The 17,514-nt window shown below is 45.6% G+C and overlaps 1 protein-coding gene across 2 annotated transcripts; it reads right to left on the bottom strand.

Annotated features, from left to right (window-relative positions):
- Positions 1–335: 335 nt before the first annotated feature.
- On the bottom strand, positions 336–11,811 carry cdc42ep3 (CDC42 effector protein (Rho GTPase binding) 3). 2 transcript variants are annotated; one of them, XM_079511755.1, is made up of 3 exons: positions 11,403–11,811; positions 846–2,190; positions 336–809 (listed from the first exon to the last, which is right to left on the bottom strand). In XM_079511755.1, the coding sequence occupies exons 2-3, from the start codon at positions 1,943–1,945 to the stop codon at positions 803–805; spliced, it is 1,107 nt and encodes a 368-aa protein (XP_079367881.1). In that variant the 5' UTR covers positions 1,946–2,190; positions 11,403–11,811; the 3' UTR covers positions 336–802. The 2 variants fall into 2 exon arrangements, with proteins under 2 accessions (XP_079367881.1, XP_079367882.1); XM_079511756.1 differs by having other exon boundaries at positions 336–2,190.
- Between the last annotated feature and the right edge of the window lie 5,703 nt (positions 11,812–17,514).

Raw genomic sequence — 17,514 nt, forward strand, 5'->3', positions numbered from 1 at the left:
TCTGTCGAGGTGCCAACTTGCGACTTGCACACAAGTAGGCCATAATGTCTATATTACAACTGCTGTTCTAAATCCTTTAGACCCGTTATTGACCTTATACCAACCTTGAAACATACCTTAGTTACGTCACCATCAACAGACAATAAGGGACCACCATTCTTACTCCGACATACATACATACATACATACATACATACATACATACATACATACATACATACATACATACATACATACATACATACATACCCAGCCTATCACCAAACGTACCTTAGTTACGTCATCAAGAATGGTGGTCCCTTATTGGCCGGTGGTCAACACCGACATACCCAGCCGATCGCAGTACTTGCGCGCTCTGAGCAAGCAATAATGTACTCAGTCTTTGTGTTTCATAGGAGGGCTGTGGGCAGTTCAGACACCTGTCTTCCAGTAACATCATCGTTAGGCTGATATTGTTTTTAAACAAGATTATTTTATTTAAGATTTTTAATACGATGTCTTCCATTATAGCATGGTAACTTTTCAGGAATAGAAAGCCTGACGTTTCTATTAGTTTAGACTCCCCATCGATGATGCCACTGGCTGGAAGACAGTGGCACCATGGGCAGTTCAGTTTCTGAACTGCCCATGGTCCTATATGAGACACAGACTGAGTAGGAAAAAAACTCATGGACATTAGTGAGGACCAATTATGAAGATTGAAAAGTCCTATAATAATTTCCCCATATTTTTACCCACACCCCAGAACTCGGCCTTATAGCACTGCTCATGGCCTGCTCTTTGCGCTCGGCCGTAGCACTGCTCACGGCCTGCTCTTTGCGCTCGGCCGCAGCACTGCTCACGGCCTGCTCTTTGCGGCGGGCTGATTCATGATGTTGAGCACGTCGTCCAGGATGGACGGGCCCAAGTCCAGCTCGAGGGAGAGCAGCGAGCCCGTGATCTGGGCGAGGGAGTCCTGGGACGCGCACCTCTTCCCCTTATTGGGGAACGCCAAGTCAAAGTCGCAGGTGATGCGCCCCCCCTCCTCCATCCCGCTGTCCCTGTCCGCCCAGTCTCCGATGCAGTCAGAGAGCTCCTCACTGTTGAAGCGTCCATAGCCGTTGCAGTTGCCGTTCCCGTTGAAGCCCCCCCTGCCGCTGTTGCCGCTGGGACTCCCGTCGTGAACGGCGCCGCCGTGCCCTTTGCCGTCGTAGCTGTCGTAGCTGTCGCTGCTCGCGCTGCTGTACAGGCTCCCGTTGGCCTTGAAGCTGCCCTTATTGCTGCCGCCGCTGTTGTAGTAGGAGGACGACGGCTTCTCGCGCCCCCTTTCGCCTTTGTTCATTTTATTGGCTTTGGAGACCGCCTTGCTGATCGGCTCCTCCGGTTTCTCCGGCGCCAGATCCAGAAGGACGTCTGGTTTCGAGCGGACGGCGCCGATGGGAGGCGGGGAGGGCTTGCGGCTAAAGACCTCCATGGAGCACAGCAGCTCGTCCATCTGCATGATCTCCAGTTCTTGCATCCGGTCGGGGTTCATGGAAGCCGAAGAAGAAGCCCCCACAATGTCCTCCAGCGGCTCCGGGGGCAGCCGGTACACACCGCAGGAGATCAGGGGAAGAGTGAGGGCCTGGCCACCGCCGATGGTAGGGAGGGATATGGCGTTCTTGAGAACGGGGGAGGGGGTCTCGGCAAAGGAAGCGTCGGAGGTGCTGTTTGTTCGCAGATAGTCGTTTTGGAGGCCAAACAGAGGTTGTGCTATCGCGTCCTTCCCTGGCAGAAGCTCAAACTTCCCCTGAAGGAAAGACATGTCTCCAAAGGTGTCTCTGTCTCCCCGACCAATGTGGACAGTGTGGCGGAAGTCCCCCAGGGGTGGACTGATCATATCTGGGGACAGCATGTCCCTCAGGCGACATTTTTTCCCCTTCTTACTGTTGATGGGTTTCAGGTATATCGGAGCTTTAGCCGGCATGTCTTCAGATATGCAGGACAGAACGATAACCAAAAAAAAAAAGAGATATATCTTTATGTGGTTTTTGAACGCGATACAGTCTACACCAGTCCCTGGTGAGATGCTCGAGTTACATTCTCCAGTAAGGCGCAGGTCATGTGCAACTCCAAAAATAGCCTTGGTAGTGTCATTGATCAGGAAATAGGATTCCAAGTTCTATAGCGGCGATTATGTTTGCAGAAAGGTCGCCCAGCCCAGCCTCCGTTCTGAAATGAGATGGAAATGGAGAACAGTCAGATCTTCAGGTCAATGGCATCAGTAACATGTTGACACTAAACATATTTCTGTGGGTTTGCTGCTGGGGGTATATACCACATGCAAGGAGTCTATGTTACATCAGGCATTCCATTTGATATTTATATAACACATTTGAACCCATTGCTGACAGATTTACCGAAGTCTCCCCGAGGCTTTCCCCGCAGTGACCTGCTTCTACTGATCTACAGTTCCTGTCTACCCAGCCATCCCGATAAAGAAATCTGATTACCAACAACAGTCCCTAAATTATTTCCTGGAGCCAAGACAGAACGTGCTCATCCCCCCTGCATTTGGAGAGCCAAGGAGCCAGCGCAGTAAAACACCCAGTGTTGAGTCAATCTTTACACTCTCTTTACACTTTCTTTACACACTCGGGGTTAAATGAACCCATTCAGGACGGGAACCCCTTTTGTTTTTTAAGCATTATGTTATACTTTAACTATTGAAAAATCGTGAAAATGTGGTGCAAATCTTTGAATATACATTATTTCAGAGCGAACGTTTTTTTAACCCAAATCTTTGCTTCTGGGGAGGTCCCTGGAACAACATATTTTCAGATGGGGGTCGGCGGCCATTTACATATAATTTGTGGGGTCCTTGACATGAAATAGTTTGAAAACCACTGATAGAAACATACAGGGTTTTTCAGAAAACTGTCATGTTTTAGAAGACATTTTGAAGAATCTGGTTCAATATCCTAACACTACATGAGGATTGTATACGGCCTGAAAAGTGGAGGATGAGGATGAGCAGGGAGGGACGTGCAGAGAATGTTAGAGAGGCATGGCCATGGGGGCTGAAATTCCCTAGAAAGGGCACTTTTTGCAAAGAATAGTGAAAATAGCTGATCTATACAAGCTCAGATCAGCTATTTTCGGAGCGCGACCCCCGCACTCTTTAGCTACTGGCGTCTGGCAGTGTTTATTTTGACAGCAAATTGATTTAGTGTTAGTCATAGTCTTTTCACAAAAAAATCCATTGTTTTAGTCACATTTTAGTCACCTGAAATGTTTTAGTCGACTAAATCTACAGTTAATTTAGTTGACTAAAATGTACCTTAGCGGGCCATGATGACGTCGTAATGCCTGATTTATATATGCCATAGTGAGCTTGTAGATATGCTATTTTCGGAACGGGACACCTGCTTGCAACCAAACATAAAACGACTTATTCTCCACTAGTCCCTTTGTCTAGTTTGTATTTGTTGACGAAATTGTCAATATATTTAGTCACAGTTTTAAGGGCCTTTCAAACGGGAAGCGAGGAACGCACACGTTGCTGCCTGGATCAACGGCAGGTCTTCTCAGGAGGGGCTCGACAACGCAAGCGTAAAAAAAAAAGCTAAACTAAACTGGTGAGTCACAGGCGTGTGCACGAAATGAGCAACAAATTCACGTAAATACGCTTGCGTTGTCGCACCGCGGCTGCTCCGCGCAAAAACGCAGGTCTCATTGAAAATGAACCATAGTCGCGTTATATCGCTTCACGTTTGAAAGGCCCTTTAGTCATCATAGCTGACTTATTTTAGTTTTTATGTCATTTCATCATAGTTTTAGTTGACGAAATCAACACTCATGTCTACTGGAGATTCAGCGTTACAACAACGTACGACATGGATTTCTGCACACAGACAAAGTCTGTCACCGCAGAATGTTGCATTCAAGTTCGGGAGAGTTCAGAAAAAGGCAATTCTCCTGAATGCTGCCTTCGGATATGGGGGGTGGGGGGGGATTTGCATTTCTTTCACCATAGTAAGTGTGGTCTGAAGAAAGGCCGCTTTTTACAGACGGTTGATTTTGAGTATCTGATATTTATCCGATATTTATATTTTTATAGAACACTTATATGCCACATCACAATAGTACAATATCCAAAATCACACACAATATCCAGTCTAATATCATGACGTGGATATATTATTGATAGCCTACTAGAAATGTCCCGATCACGTTTTTTGCTCCTGATCCGATTCCGGATCGGGACAATCCTACTGAAGACCCCTTTGATGTGTATGTGTGCACGTGCCTGCATGAGGCCCTGCCATTGTTCTGCTCACATTCACATTTCCAACAATGCCAAGTATACCTCCGAAACGAAGGCTTCCCCCTGTTCTGGATGTGCTAATGTGGAACAGCTGGACAGCAGATTGGGGGCGGAGGAGAGATAGGCGATGCCGGGGGGAATTTAACTAGGATCAGCGCAGGGTAGCAAGTTTAGGGGAGGCCTGCTACTTAGACACGCACAGAGATGGAAGAAAGAGAGGGGGGGGGGGCTGGTATGGGGGGTTGCCCGGCTGGCAGCATAAGGGAAAAATGGGTTTAAGGGGGCTTGCATGATAAAGGGAGAGGGAGAGAGAGGGATTACACATGGGTGTATTTTAAGAGACAAGGCAATGCAGATTGTGATTTGAACCTGCAGGCTTTGATACACATAAGGCCTTGATAGATTTTAACCACTTCAACTATTGCATGTCAAGTAGCCAAAATAGCAGACATAGTACACGCTAACAACACGTCACAAGTTCAACACGATATGCGTTGTGAGCTTGTATATCTACTTTCACAGAATGTTTGCCTATTTTCGACCAAACGTGTGCCTATACTATCTTGATATGCCAAAAAGTGGGACACTAAAGGCTGCATGTGGTCAGAACTGATGCACTTATTTCTTTTTTATAAATTATTCAGTTACAAAACCCAAGTGAAATTGTTCTTTTTTCGGTTTTACCGTTTGAAATGACACAGTAACCAAGGAGATGAAAAATAAATGTGAAAGGGGGGTGTGTGTGTGCGTGTGCAGAGGGAGAGGGAGAGTGCTTGCCCATTTATAGACATATTTACTTATGAGAGGTCTGTCAGCAGTATGACCGTCTGACACAGTGCTCCACTGCACAGCCGTGAAGGAAAAAAGTACCCACATTGTTTACACATTACTTATACTTGTAAAAGTATCAATATACTGCAGAAATGTAGAAATACTCTGTACTCTGACTAAAAGTACGAAAGTATTGGCATCGAAATGTACTTATGAAGTACCAAAAATAGTAAGTAGTCATTATGCAGAATGTCCCATTTCACAAGTTCAAAATGCATATAAAATATTTTGAAAATAGCAGATCTACAAGCTCACAATGCGTCGCATTGCGACACATTGTGAGTTTGTAGATCTGCTATTTTCAAACGGCTGGAAAGGGATGAAGTGGTTAATGTATGTTTTGTAATAATAATGAAAATCTACAATGTTTTCAAATTAATGTAGCGGAGTAAAAGTACAATATTTGGATCTGAGATGTATAGTGGCGTAGAATTTCGGAAATACTCAAGTAAAGTTACCTCAACATTGCACTTAATTCCAGCACTTAAGTAAATGTACTTTATAGTTACTTTCCACCACTGGCTGCACAGCCGTGCATGCGTGCCTGGGCGGTCGATCCACCGACCGACCGACCGACCGACCGACCGCATGAAACATAACATGACAAAACAAAACGGTCGACTGACAAAACATCCACATTCTTGCTGCAGCAGCTGACCTCGTGGAGACGCACTCTTAACAGCGCTCTTATCAGGACCTCTTTAAAAAGCAGGCCACATTTATCCGGCAGACACATTAGAGGGGGAGATAGAGAGAGAGAGAGACACGCAGACACTTGTTGCCGTGCATTTGAGTTCCAAATAGAATCATTAACAACTACCGCTTGATATGTAGGCTACTAGACCTAATTTTTCACCATGACGTGTTTACATTCTTGCATTTTTAGGCTGGTTCTAATCTAGACTGTAGAGAGACTTGAATCAAGTGCTCACTAAAGTAGTGCTTCTCAAACAATGGGCCGGGACCGATTTCTGGGTCATGGAGCAATTTTTTTTACAGGTTTTTCTTTCTTTTTTTAAATACATTTCAGGTTTCCCCCCAGAAATGTTCTACACAAATTCAAAAAGTTTCTATCCGCATAAATATGTACTGTAAGCTCACATCGCATCGTGACATGTTGTGAGCTTGTAGAGCAGCTCACAATATTAAATAGGGCTTACAGTAAGTGGTTAACTCATGTGCGTTTAGGTCCTGGGGAAGGATACATACATCATGTATTTTTTGGGTCTCGAGCTGTAAAGTTTGGGAACCACTGATTTATTCAGTACTTAGTTGCGTGACGACGTTTCACACAGAAAATAGCTGATCTACAAGCTCACAACGTGCACGCATAGCATGCGGTTAGGCTTGTGTTTCCAATTCATTTGTGTGCGTTTTTGTCTCTCGTAGTTTCTGACCTCATCTGTACAAATTAAGGTTATATGAAGGAGTTTACCATTTATCACTTGTCCAATCACTAAACCATAACCACACAAACTAGACTGGCCGGTAGAGTGGCTGTATGGGAACCGTGAGCGTGAGGTTCCCAGTTCGAACCCGGGCTCCCCCAGAGTTAGTGTTGAAATGTCCTTGAGCAAGACTCTGCACCCCTAATTGCTCCCGATGTGCACTGTGCAGGTTTTTGTAGGTGAATGTGATGCACAGTAAAATGCTTTGGATAGAAAGTGCTATATAAATGCACCATTTACCATTTAGAGTAGACACAACAGCGTGATCATGCTGTAACATTAACCACTACCTTTTCACCTCACCATGTCTCTCAACCTTGAAAATATATAGTGATGCAGAAAAATGCTCTCACTTTGGGGGGAGGTGGGCGTCATTACAGCCCAAATTAAACCTGTCACTTACAGTAGCAGGCACAATGTGGTGCTATACATAGACATGACAAACACATTGGAAGGATGCAACATGTGCGAGCGTGTTGGAACGGCATCGCCATCCCTCCTTGTGTCGTGTGTTTGAGTGTGAGCGCGAGTGTTTGTACGAGGTGCTTGACTGGGCTCGTCGTGAGAGATAGCGGTTTTGAATGCACGCCATGTGCATTCAAAACGAAAGATGTTTGTTGTTTGCCAATAGCAAGAGAGAGAGAGAGAGAGAGAGGGAATGAGGGAAGGTGTGTGTGGGCGGGCAGCAGGGAGGGAGCGGGGCGAGAAGTACTGCCGCAGTGTTTGATGCGAGATGGATAACGTTAGATGACATGCTAGCCTGGATGGTCAGGATGGTCAGGTTTTCTATCTCATTGTCTCCAAACCAGCTCAGTGGCCTTGTGGTTAGAGTGTCCGCCCTGAGACTGGGAGGTTGGGGTTCGATCCCCGCAGTGTTTGATGCGAGATGGATAACGTTAGATGACATGCTAGCCTGGATGGTCAGGATGGTCAGGATTTCTATCTCATTGTCTCCAAACCAGCTCAGTGTCCTTGTGGTTAGAGTGTTTCAGACTCTTTGATATGACCCGCCCTGAGACCTCCCAGTCTCAGGGCGGGTCATATCAAAGAGTCTGAAAAATGGTACCCAATCCCTCCCTGCTCGGCACTAGGCATCAAGGTTTGGATTGGGTGTAACTCCCTGCGACATACTAGCGTCATGTCCAGGGGGTGTACTTGTACATCAAGCTGCCTCATGCTACAGAAACAGGAGATATATGGGCTCCATTTTCATCACTGCTAAACCCCTTATCCCTAAACTTCTTTGCCTTTTTTTTTTTTTTACTATTTTGATAAACATTTTTTGAATAGTTCAACTAGCCAATCTACATTTTAACTATTCAAAAAGGCAAAGAAGTTTAGGGATAAGGGGTTTAGGGGTGACGAAAATGGAGCCCATAGGCTCCTGCCCTATAGGCCACATGGCTCTCAGCAAGGCTTACTACTCCATCAGTCATCCTGCCCTCTAGTCTTTGCTGTCATTTTCCCTCCCTCCGCTGCTCAATAGCGTCTGACCTTGACAACAGATGCACGCGTGCTGTGGTGAGAAATCACTAAAATCAGGCCACGATTGGAAGTTAATAAACTAATGCTGCCTCCGCTTCCTGCTGCCTCTGTGGGTGGTGCTGGTCAGAGTGCGCATGCTCCGTCTATATAGCTATAACATCCACCCTGTGGCCAATCACAAGAATTAAAGGTTACTGCACCACCACTGGATCTACACAGTCAAATCCTGACCATCCTGACATGTCCATTTGGTTACATTTGTGCAATGTTATATATTGTACAGGACAGGTATACATAAGTTAACAAGGATTTTACTGTGTAGCACTTCCGGTCGGACATACTCATGGAATTATATTGGTCTGCCAGCTTCGTGACAAATGTACAGTGACTATAGAAGAAAATGCAAAGCTTTGCTGCTTCATGATAGAAGATCATGACATGGTTTGAAATCAATAGCCTGGCGGTTGGAATGCAGTAGGAGATCCTTGACCAGGCGGGATCAACCCAGCTCTTCCTGAAACACTTGGGGAGAGACAGACAGACAGACATCTGCTGCTGTGCATCCTATCCTATACTCAAGGTCAACAGTTGTGGCCCCTGAGAAGAAGTCAGCTGGTTTGATGAAAGGTTGACCTTCATGTCAAGCCATGCACTCACTCACTGGTGGTCCAGTTTAGCTGGTGTGGCAAACATGACAGGAATGTCAGGGGTCACCCGGTCACCGCGTCAAATTCTGAGGAACAAAAAAAACAATACTACTACTAATACACTGCCTCAGTTTTTGATGCCTTCACTGCCAAACGCTTAGTGGAATCCAATTCTTGAATTAAGTCGAATCAATGTATTATACATTTATTTTTCATTTTTATCCCACGATTTTTGTAACGCATTTTTCACCCGGTGCCAATTCCGGATAAAGCTGTACTCCTGGGGCGCTATACTCTCCCTCCGCCAACCTGGGGAGAGCCCCGAGCTGAGCTCATGCTTCCTTCAATTGAATCCAACTCTTAAAAAGAGGACATTTCAAAAGCTATACAGTATACACTGATCTGATGTTTGCCCGACCCGGAAATGGCTGGTTAGTTACAGTATAGCTGAGGGTAGCCTGCAGCATGACGACAGCCTCACGTTGGCCCGCTGACCCCCTGGATCCATTTCTGTCTCGTCGGGGACTGTTAGAAGTGGAGCAGGTGCGTTGTGGTGGGGCTTATGCAGCCAAAGCCATGACATGCGACTCTTCTTTTGGAACGGGCCCAGGAGGAGGAGGAGGAGAAGCAGGGTGCATGGCACGTGCACGTGCTGCCCCGCTCTGAGCCGGGGCGGGCGAGCAGGTGGGCGGGCGGGCAGCGACGCCACTGCAGAATGCGGTCACGGTTTTCATTTACACCTCCGGGGAGGGAAGGAAGGAAGGAGGCATGCAGTGGCGCCTTCCTCAGGATTGCTGATCCACTCCTGACAAGTGCTGCGGGATATAGGTGTGTGTGTGTGTGTGTGTGTGTGTGTGTGTGTGTGTGTGTGTGTGTGTGTGTGTGTGTGTGCGTGTGCGTGTGCATGCGTGTCTGTGTCATTGGGTCAGCTGTGGCTATCTTTGCAGGCATAATGAGATCTGGAGTCTCTCCAGCCTTGACGACGGGGCTTTACCTCGTCACTGCAACGGAAGGGGGAATTATGTTCCCTAACTAACCCCTTTGGGGGGTTAGTTATTCCTATTTGGGGGAGGGGGGGGGGGTGTTGCTGTGTCTTTAAATGTAATGACAGACAGATATGGGGCAATGGGAGGATGGTGATATTAAAGATACTGCTCATGCCGCGTCTGGCTATTTTGGGATAGGCCATAATATACTGTATCAATCAAGTCATGAGCCAAATAACTGGGTCGATGTATTCCTGGAGCTTTTACAGTGGACGGTCGGTGCCAAAAAAACAAATCCGGTTCCAGTTTGACGACGCTTTGCAGCTCAACTGTCGCTGCACACTGAAATACACCACAGCCATGAGACAGCCAGCGACAAATACGTAGAAGAGGGCTATGGCAGAATGGCTGCATAAGGCTTTTTCTGTAAAAATAAATAAATGAAAAGCTTGCAGTCTCTGACTGAATGTCTTGTCTCATATGGGCATTATCACTGTGCAGATGTTCTTGCATTACAGCGGAGATGATGAGAGCATGCTATTTTGTCACATTGTAATGACTGTATATAGACTTATAGACTGTAATATACACAGGCTAATAGCAGAGGGACAAGCGTGGTGACGGTGTACTTACCTCTGCACCTCATGCAGAAGTAGCCTACTGTACAGTATACTGTATGACTAGAACTGTGAAGTTAATTGGTTTGCATCTCCGGTCTTGACTTCTGTCGTGTCTATGAATAGCCAAAAGACCCTCAGTTTGGGCTGTTATAAAAAGAATAGGCACACACCGCACATGGTAATGGTACCCTTCCAGAATAGGCCAAGCTGTTTGTTACATAAAAAAAGCCCTCAATTATAGGCAAAGGCCTTCCTTTGGGGGGCCTGGTGGTGGCTGCACTGGGACTATGGTGAATAGCAGGGTGGAGTATTTGTTCTGTGTCTTTCGCTCTCTCCCTGGTGCCACCCTGCTGCACAAGCACAGTCAGGCACCGTTTGCCAGAGTTATCCTTGGCAAAAAAACTGAAGCATTATGAAAACACGATGAAACTTGATGACAACACAAACGCATGTTGGCAAAGTGATGAGCACAGACCTTTTTCCTCTCTAACCCCCATCCAAATCTGCTCCCTCGAGGGATTCAAGCAGGGGCTAGCTCTGCATTTTGGTGGAAACGTGCCTTAAAGCATGTTGTACTGTGTCTGTGTAGCCAGACTAAAAATGTCTCTCTTGGAAAGGGGTATCATGTTGCTCTTAACAGTTCAGCCCTTGTGTTGTATGTATGAGAGCGTTTGCTGAGCAAACATTCTTAGACCGGCTAAACTTACCATGCACGTTTTCACACTTGCCTGTCGCTGAGCAAACAACCCATTCTGCCTGCTATACAATGCATGCCCTCGTCACAAACCTAAGCACTGTGAGGATGAGGAATACAGCAAAGAAAAAAAAATCGAATCTACGAAGTTCTATTAATAATAAACGCATATCTAAATCACCTGCACAGAGCATGACAGTATGATTGATTGATTTATTGATTGATTGATTCTTTATTTAAGTGTCATGCTTCCGAAGAAGCCCAGCCCATATGGACTTACAGGACACTTTTTACAATTTACATGAACAATTACAATAAACCGACATTTGATCGGTTGATCAATTGAATACCAAACTGACACTACAGTACTGCAACTAAAACACAATGCCGGCTGCCTCTCACTCACCTCTGATATTCCAAATGGAGAGGTCTTCTTGATCCTTGGCGGTGATCCTGCCTACTCTCCTGAACGTCCTCGTCCCCAGAATCCCAGATTGATGTGCAGAGTGAGTGTGCAGCCGGATGGAGGTATGTGTGTGTACAGTATGTGTGTGTGTGGCTCCAGTCCCGTGCCTTGTTGACACGGCTATGTCTTCTGCCTGCCTCTGCCTTCAGGGACACACACAACACGCTCCTGTCGGCTGGGATGGGATGTCTGTCTGCCGCACGGACAGCTGTTTTGGAATTCTTCTCAGGCACGGTTCCCTTCTGAAGCTAGAAGTCTCCACCTACCCCCTCTCTCTCTCTCGCTCTCTCTGTCTCTCTCCTACTCCTCAGAATCTCTCTCTCTTGCTTCCTTCTCTCTCCTCGCTCTCTTTTTTCTGTCCTGCTCTGTCCCCTCCCTCTCCTTTTCCTCTCCCTCCCTCTCTTCTGTCCTTCTGTCTCTCTCTCTCTCTCTCTCTCTCTCTCTCTCTCTCTCTCTCTCTCTCTCTCTCTCTCTCTATCCCTCTCTCTCTCTCTCTCTCTCTCTCTCTCTCTCTCTCTCTCTCTCTCTCCTGCAGCACCTGTGCTAGTCAGTCTTCCCTCTTACCAAGACCTGCTTGTTTTTAGCAGGCTTGAGGATCCTCCCAGCTCCCTGTCCTGTGTCTTAGCTGTGATGGACGGACGGACGGACAGACAGAGAGACAGCAGTGGGACGTGAAGCTTTGCTGTGTGTGTGTGTGTGTGTGTGTGTGTGTGTGTGTGTGTGTGTGTGTGTGTGTGTGTGTGTGTGTGTGTGTGTGTGTGTGTGTGTGTGTGTGTGTGTGTGTGTGTGTGTGTGTGTGTGTGTGTGTGTGTGTGTGTGTGTGTGTGTGTGTGTGTGTGTGCGCGTTTGTGTGGAGGAGGCTGAGAGTCGAGATGCTGCCTCACAAAATACCTCTCTTTCCCAAAAGCGTGGTGTCTGGCTTTGTGCACAACAAACTGTACTGCAGCAGACTCCTTTGCTGTGTCTCTCCTCTCCTCTCTATCTGCTCACAGCCTCTGCCTTCAATCTGATAAGATTCAATCTAGCAGGCAGGCATGAGGCAGACTTTCAGGAGGTGTCTCTCACCTCCTTTCCCCTCTCAGCTCTCACCCCTCCCCCGCCCCCCGCTCTCTCTCTCTCTCTCTCTCACACACACAAATATATGCGTGTGTGCACACACACACACACACACACACACACACACACACACACACACACACACACACACACACACACACACACACACACACACACACACACACACACACACACACACTAGGGTTGCCACCTTTGAGATCTTGAAATAAGGGACACTCTTTACGCCTGCCACGGCCTTGCGGCGCAGGCGTGTGCGGCAAGGCCGGCAATAGGTTGAAGCAATAGGTTGAAGCAATAGGTTGAAGCAATAAGTTGAAGCAATAGGTTGAAGCAATAAGTTGAAGCAATAAGTTGAAGCAATAAGTTGAAGCAATACGTTGAAGTTGAAATAATGCACTGTGTATTGCTTGCAATTTGCCAGAATTGGGATATGGTTCCATGTGCTGAATGGACTCATTAGTGCAGAGTGCTGCAGTACTGCGGTGGTGCATCACAGGACACGTATTAATTGGCAAATGGACAACACATGATCTGCTGCTGCTCGAAGTAGACTTCCTTAAGGTATATAGGAATCACTGTTTTAGTACAATCTCTCACATGCATGCAAGGCGAGTGGAGAGACATCATCATCACGTGGTGACCTAACCTGATGCCCTCGAGTCAAGGACACAGCTTTTTCAGATCTCTGTTCTTGATTAAAAAGGCCCACATCATCACCTCATATAAACCAATACTGCACTGTCATGCTTTGTGTAAATGCGATTTGGTGAAGAAGGAACAGTACGTGTTGTGAATCTGTATGTTTGGGGAGAGAGAGAGAGAGAGAGAGAGAGAGAGAGAGAGAGAGAGAGAGAGAGAGAGAGAGAGAGAGAGAGAGAGAGAGAGAGAGAGAGAGAGAGAAAACCACGTAAAGCAGGTTTTGAAATTGCCCCTCCTTTTTATCTCTGTTCCTGATAAAAGCGACTGTGGCTCAGGAGGTAGAGCAGGTCGTCCAATGATCCATGGGTCGGCGGTTTGAATCCCGGCTCCTCCTGTCTACATGTCGAAGTGTCCTTGGGCAAGACACTGAACCCCAAATTGCTCCCGATGTGCTGGTTGGTACCTTGCATGGCCTCCGCCGCAATCGGTGTATGAATGGGTGAATGTAATGCACAATCTATGTAAAGCGCCTTGGATAAAGGCGCTATATAAATGCACCATTTACCATTTACCATTTAGAGAGAGAGAGAGAGAGAGAGATACAGTATGGATATATGGAGAAAGAGAGTGAGTTAGAGGGAAACAGAGGTGTATGCCGTGCATGCGTGTGCACGTGCACGCTCTCTTTGTGGTGGTTGGGCGAATGGGGGTGAATACAAGTCCTTGCAAGTCTAAATAGTATGCTGCCAATAATCCCGTCATGTCCGACATACATGCACAATCACAGCCTTCAACAAATTCCCACTTGTCGTCTCTGGAACATTGGACATGGATAGCACACTCTCCTAATCCGCTTCCAGCCTTCCACCCTACAATGATGTCCAGATAGCGTGACATCTGTGCCAGTGTAATAACCAGCCATACATGAGGCATTTGTCGAGTCCCCTGCACACTGCAAAATGAATGTTGTTCTCGGTCGGCTCTGTGTGTGGACAGTTTACAGTTGCAGAGACACCCTCAATTTAAGTTACACAGCCATCACTTTAAACCAGTTAAACAGCACTTACCAATACACATCTCTTCCAATAGCAGTGTAAGTGTCACCGGAGGTGATGTCATCTATCTAGCCTTCCATGTGGCCAGCATATGATCTTCTAACTCGAGAAGGACGATAAACCTCGGAAACTCCAGAGCCCTGCGGGGCATGCTACTGTGCTGGCCTAAAAATAGCTTCTCCCGCAAGATGAATTACTCAACAGTAGAGCTCATTCATCCTCGGAGCACAAACCACACAACTCCCATCCAACATTAGATGGACTTAATAATGGGCCTGAAATGGGCACGAGGTGTAGTGCACCGAAAATAGCGGATCTACACGTTTACTACACACTGCAATGCGAAGTGTTGTGAGCTTGAAGATCTACTATTTTTCCGCCTGCCATTCACTGTGGTTCTTCAATGGAACCTTTGGTGGTAACATCACTGGATACAACATAGAGCGAATACAAAATAATTGCCAGGAATATCGTTGTCACCTTGTTTTTTGTTTAGTTTCCCCAAGTCTTGTTTTGGTGATGTGCTGCGGGAGGAACAAGTCAACTTGTATTCATCCATTTCCATTAGGAGCCATTTGCTTTGGCGCAGGACAGGTGTTTGCGTCTCGAACAAGACGGCTCTCTGTGGCTGTTTTTCTCCCCACACAGTAAAGTCCTTGGTGTTAATTTATCCACGTGGAACTCCAGAGAGTGCACAAATGTTACTAAATTCACCCGTAAGTTTTCCATTTTTAAACATATTTCCTTTAAAAGTGAACACTGAGGATTTGACTGTGCAGTTATATGCAGTACTGTAGGTGAACTGTTCCAGTGAGCTCATCTGACTTGACAACACCCTGATCCGCTTTTAAACAGGCCTGTCTCACTATATGCTATTATTCAGGGAATCATTTTCTGAAGAAGACCTTATAGTTGCCTGGTCGAAACGTTGGTTTCTTTTTAAATACATTTTGCATCGTGACTATACGAGTGTGCAGCCTTTTTCTTTAACTTCTATATTTATTTACAAAGGCCAGCAACACCTCACCAACACTGTTGTGCGTGCGCCCTTTTCTCCTTTTTGTTAGCTGTCTCAGTCTATCAAAAGGAAATGTCTGTCCTGTACTGCCTCTACTAATGAGGTAGCAGGTTTCGGAATCTCGAGTAACGACTCACTGAATACACTTCTCCCCAGACCTTCTGATGTGCTCATACTCTTTCCTCTGTCTCCAGTCATGTCTGTTCTCAGTTTTGTTCACTTCCCATTGTTGTCGACGCTCTGTTGTTTTTGTCTTGCTACTTGTATTTTATTTCCTTGTTTTATGGTAAATACTTGTAGTATTTTATTTCCTTGTTTTATTGTGAATACTTGTAAATGTATGTGAAGTTGTTTGTGTGTATGAGTGTATAATATATATATATATTCTTTGAAAGTATGAAACAGCTGAGGTTGTGGAAAAAAAAGCAGTTGTAAGAAAAATGTATGCTTTTAATTCTGTGAAGTTGCCTAAACTGAAATAAAAACAAAGTTAAAAAAAGAAAAGAAAAAGGAAATGTCTGATTACAAAAAATAAAAAAATCTAATTTTACAATGTCATACACTCAGGATTTTGCAGCTTATAGTTTCTCCTTTGCTGTTGTTGCAAAATAACCGGCTTTTGCTTTCTTTCCTGCTGTAACTTTTGAGCGCAGAACGACATGCTGTTTGTGTGGGCGTGGCTGTCTGATGACTCTCTCTGTCTCACACGTTTACTGTAGGTTCTAATTCTTGCCAAACAGCTCATCCGATCGACACATCCTGTCTTTTGCGCCTCCACCCTTCCTCCACCAGATGCTAGAATAGACGCATTCACACCCATTATGGTGTAAAGCTACCTCATTATCATTTGGTGTTTGAGGGAGGAAACAGGGAGCATAGACAGTGAGAAATATGAAACGGTGACACCAGACTGTGTTTGGGATATGTTTTCATGTCAGGGTGTGTTTGGCTGATGACTTTATACTGTTTTGTTAGATAAAAGGCGATGGTTGCACTTGCCTTGTTGTCAGAGGAATATTTTATCATTTAATCATTCCAGGACAGGATATTCCAAAGGTTTGAAGAGTTTTGAAATTGGATGTCGACACATTTTTACTGTAGTCAACTCAGTATGTAGCAAAGCCTATATGAACGATACATCCATCCATCCATCCATCCATCCATCCATCTTCAACGGCTTATCCGTAGACTGGTCGCAGGGGAGCTCCAGAGCTCCAGACTTTAGTAACTTCATTCGGGGGGATGCCGAGGCATTCCCAGACCATTTTGGAGATATAATCCCTCCATCTGATCCCTGTGTCTTTTGTAGAATTACAAAAAAAAATCATAATTTTGATAATTCAATAAAAGACGGTCTGGGAGATTCAGTGTTATCATATGTTGTCACGTTGAATGTATATTTTGGTGTAGAATTTTAACTGTATTTGTGCACGTATGTGCAGTAGGCCTACATCCGATAAGCTGGAGCGTCGTAATTGGGTAGTATTCTATAAACTGGAAGGATATGATAATGTGCCCAATTTGGCTAGTTCTAGACAATCTCTAGAGAATAGCCTTGCAGGACGCATATTCCATAACCTGAAGGGAAGATAGATCTGAAAATATTACTTCACCAAAATTATATAGGATGGTTAACTTGTCACCGACTAATGGGAAACGATATTTGGGAATTGAGGTCCTTGGCCTGCTAGCAGTGTGCACTAATCGGCCACATATGCCAGAATAGCGCATATGGAGAGACACAAACACAGGCCAACACATGAATCTCCTGCTGGAGATACATTTGGACGTTAAGTACTGTATATACTGTACAGTACGATCTTATTAAATCATACTTTATGATCAGTCCTCTAACCTTCAATGAAATAACAACACACGCCTTGCTGCCAGACGAGGAATTATAAAATAACAAAGATATGCAGGGCCTATAGCAATAACAATGAAAACACTCCCGTTACTCTGAACTCTCACGGGCGTTGTTCAGCCATTTATGCGGTGATTGCAGTCCTCTGTTTTCTGACATTTGTCAGCATTCTTTTACAACCTGTGAAAACATGAAACCTTCCAAACTCTCCTGTCCATACAGTATAACATACTGGATAATATAGGGAACATGTGGAGTCTGGAGACTAAAAGACCTAGCTGTCCATTATAATGGCCCCCGTTTACAGTCTTATCACATTTACTTTGCAGGTCCTCATGTGGACATTTATTTCCAGCCTGACAGTAAACATTTCACAATGTTCTCAGCCCCACAGGCTGT

Source organism: Electrona antarctica (genome assembly GCF_951216825.1).
Source record: "Electrona antarctica genome assembly, chromosome: 10".
Classification (NCBI taxonomy): Eukaryota; Metazoa; Chordata; class Actinopteri; order Myctophiformes; family Myctophidae; genus Electrona; species Electrona antarctica.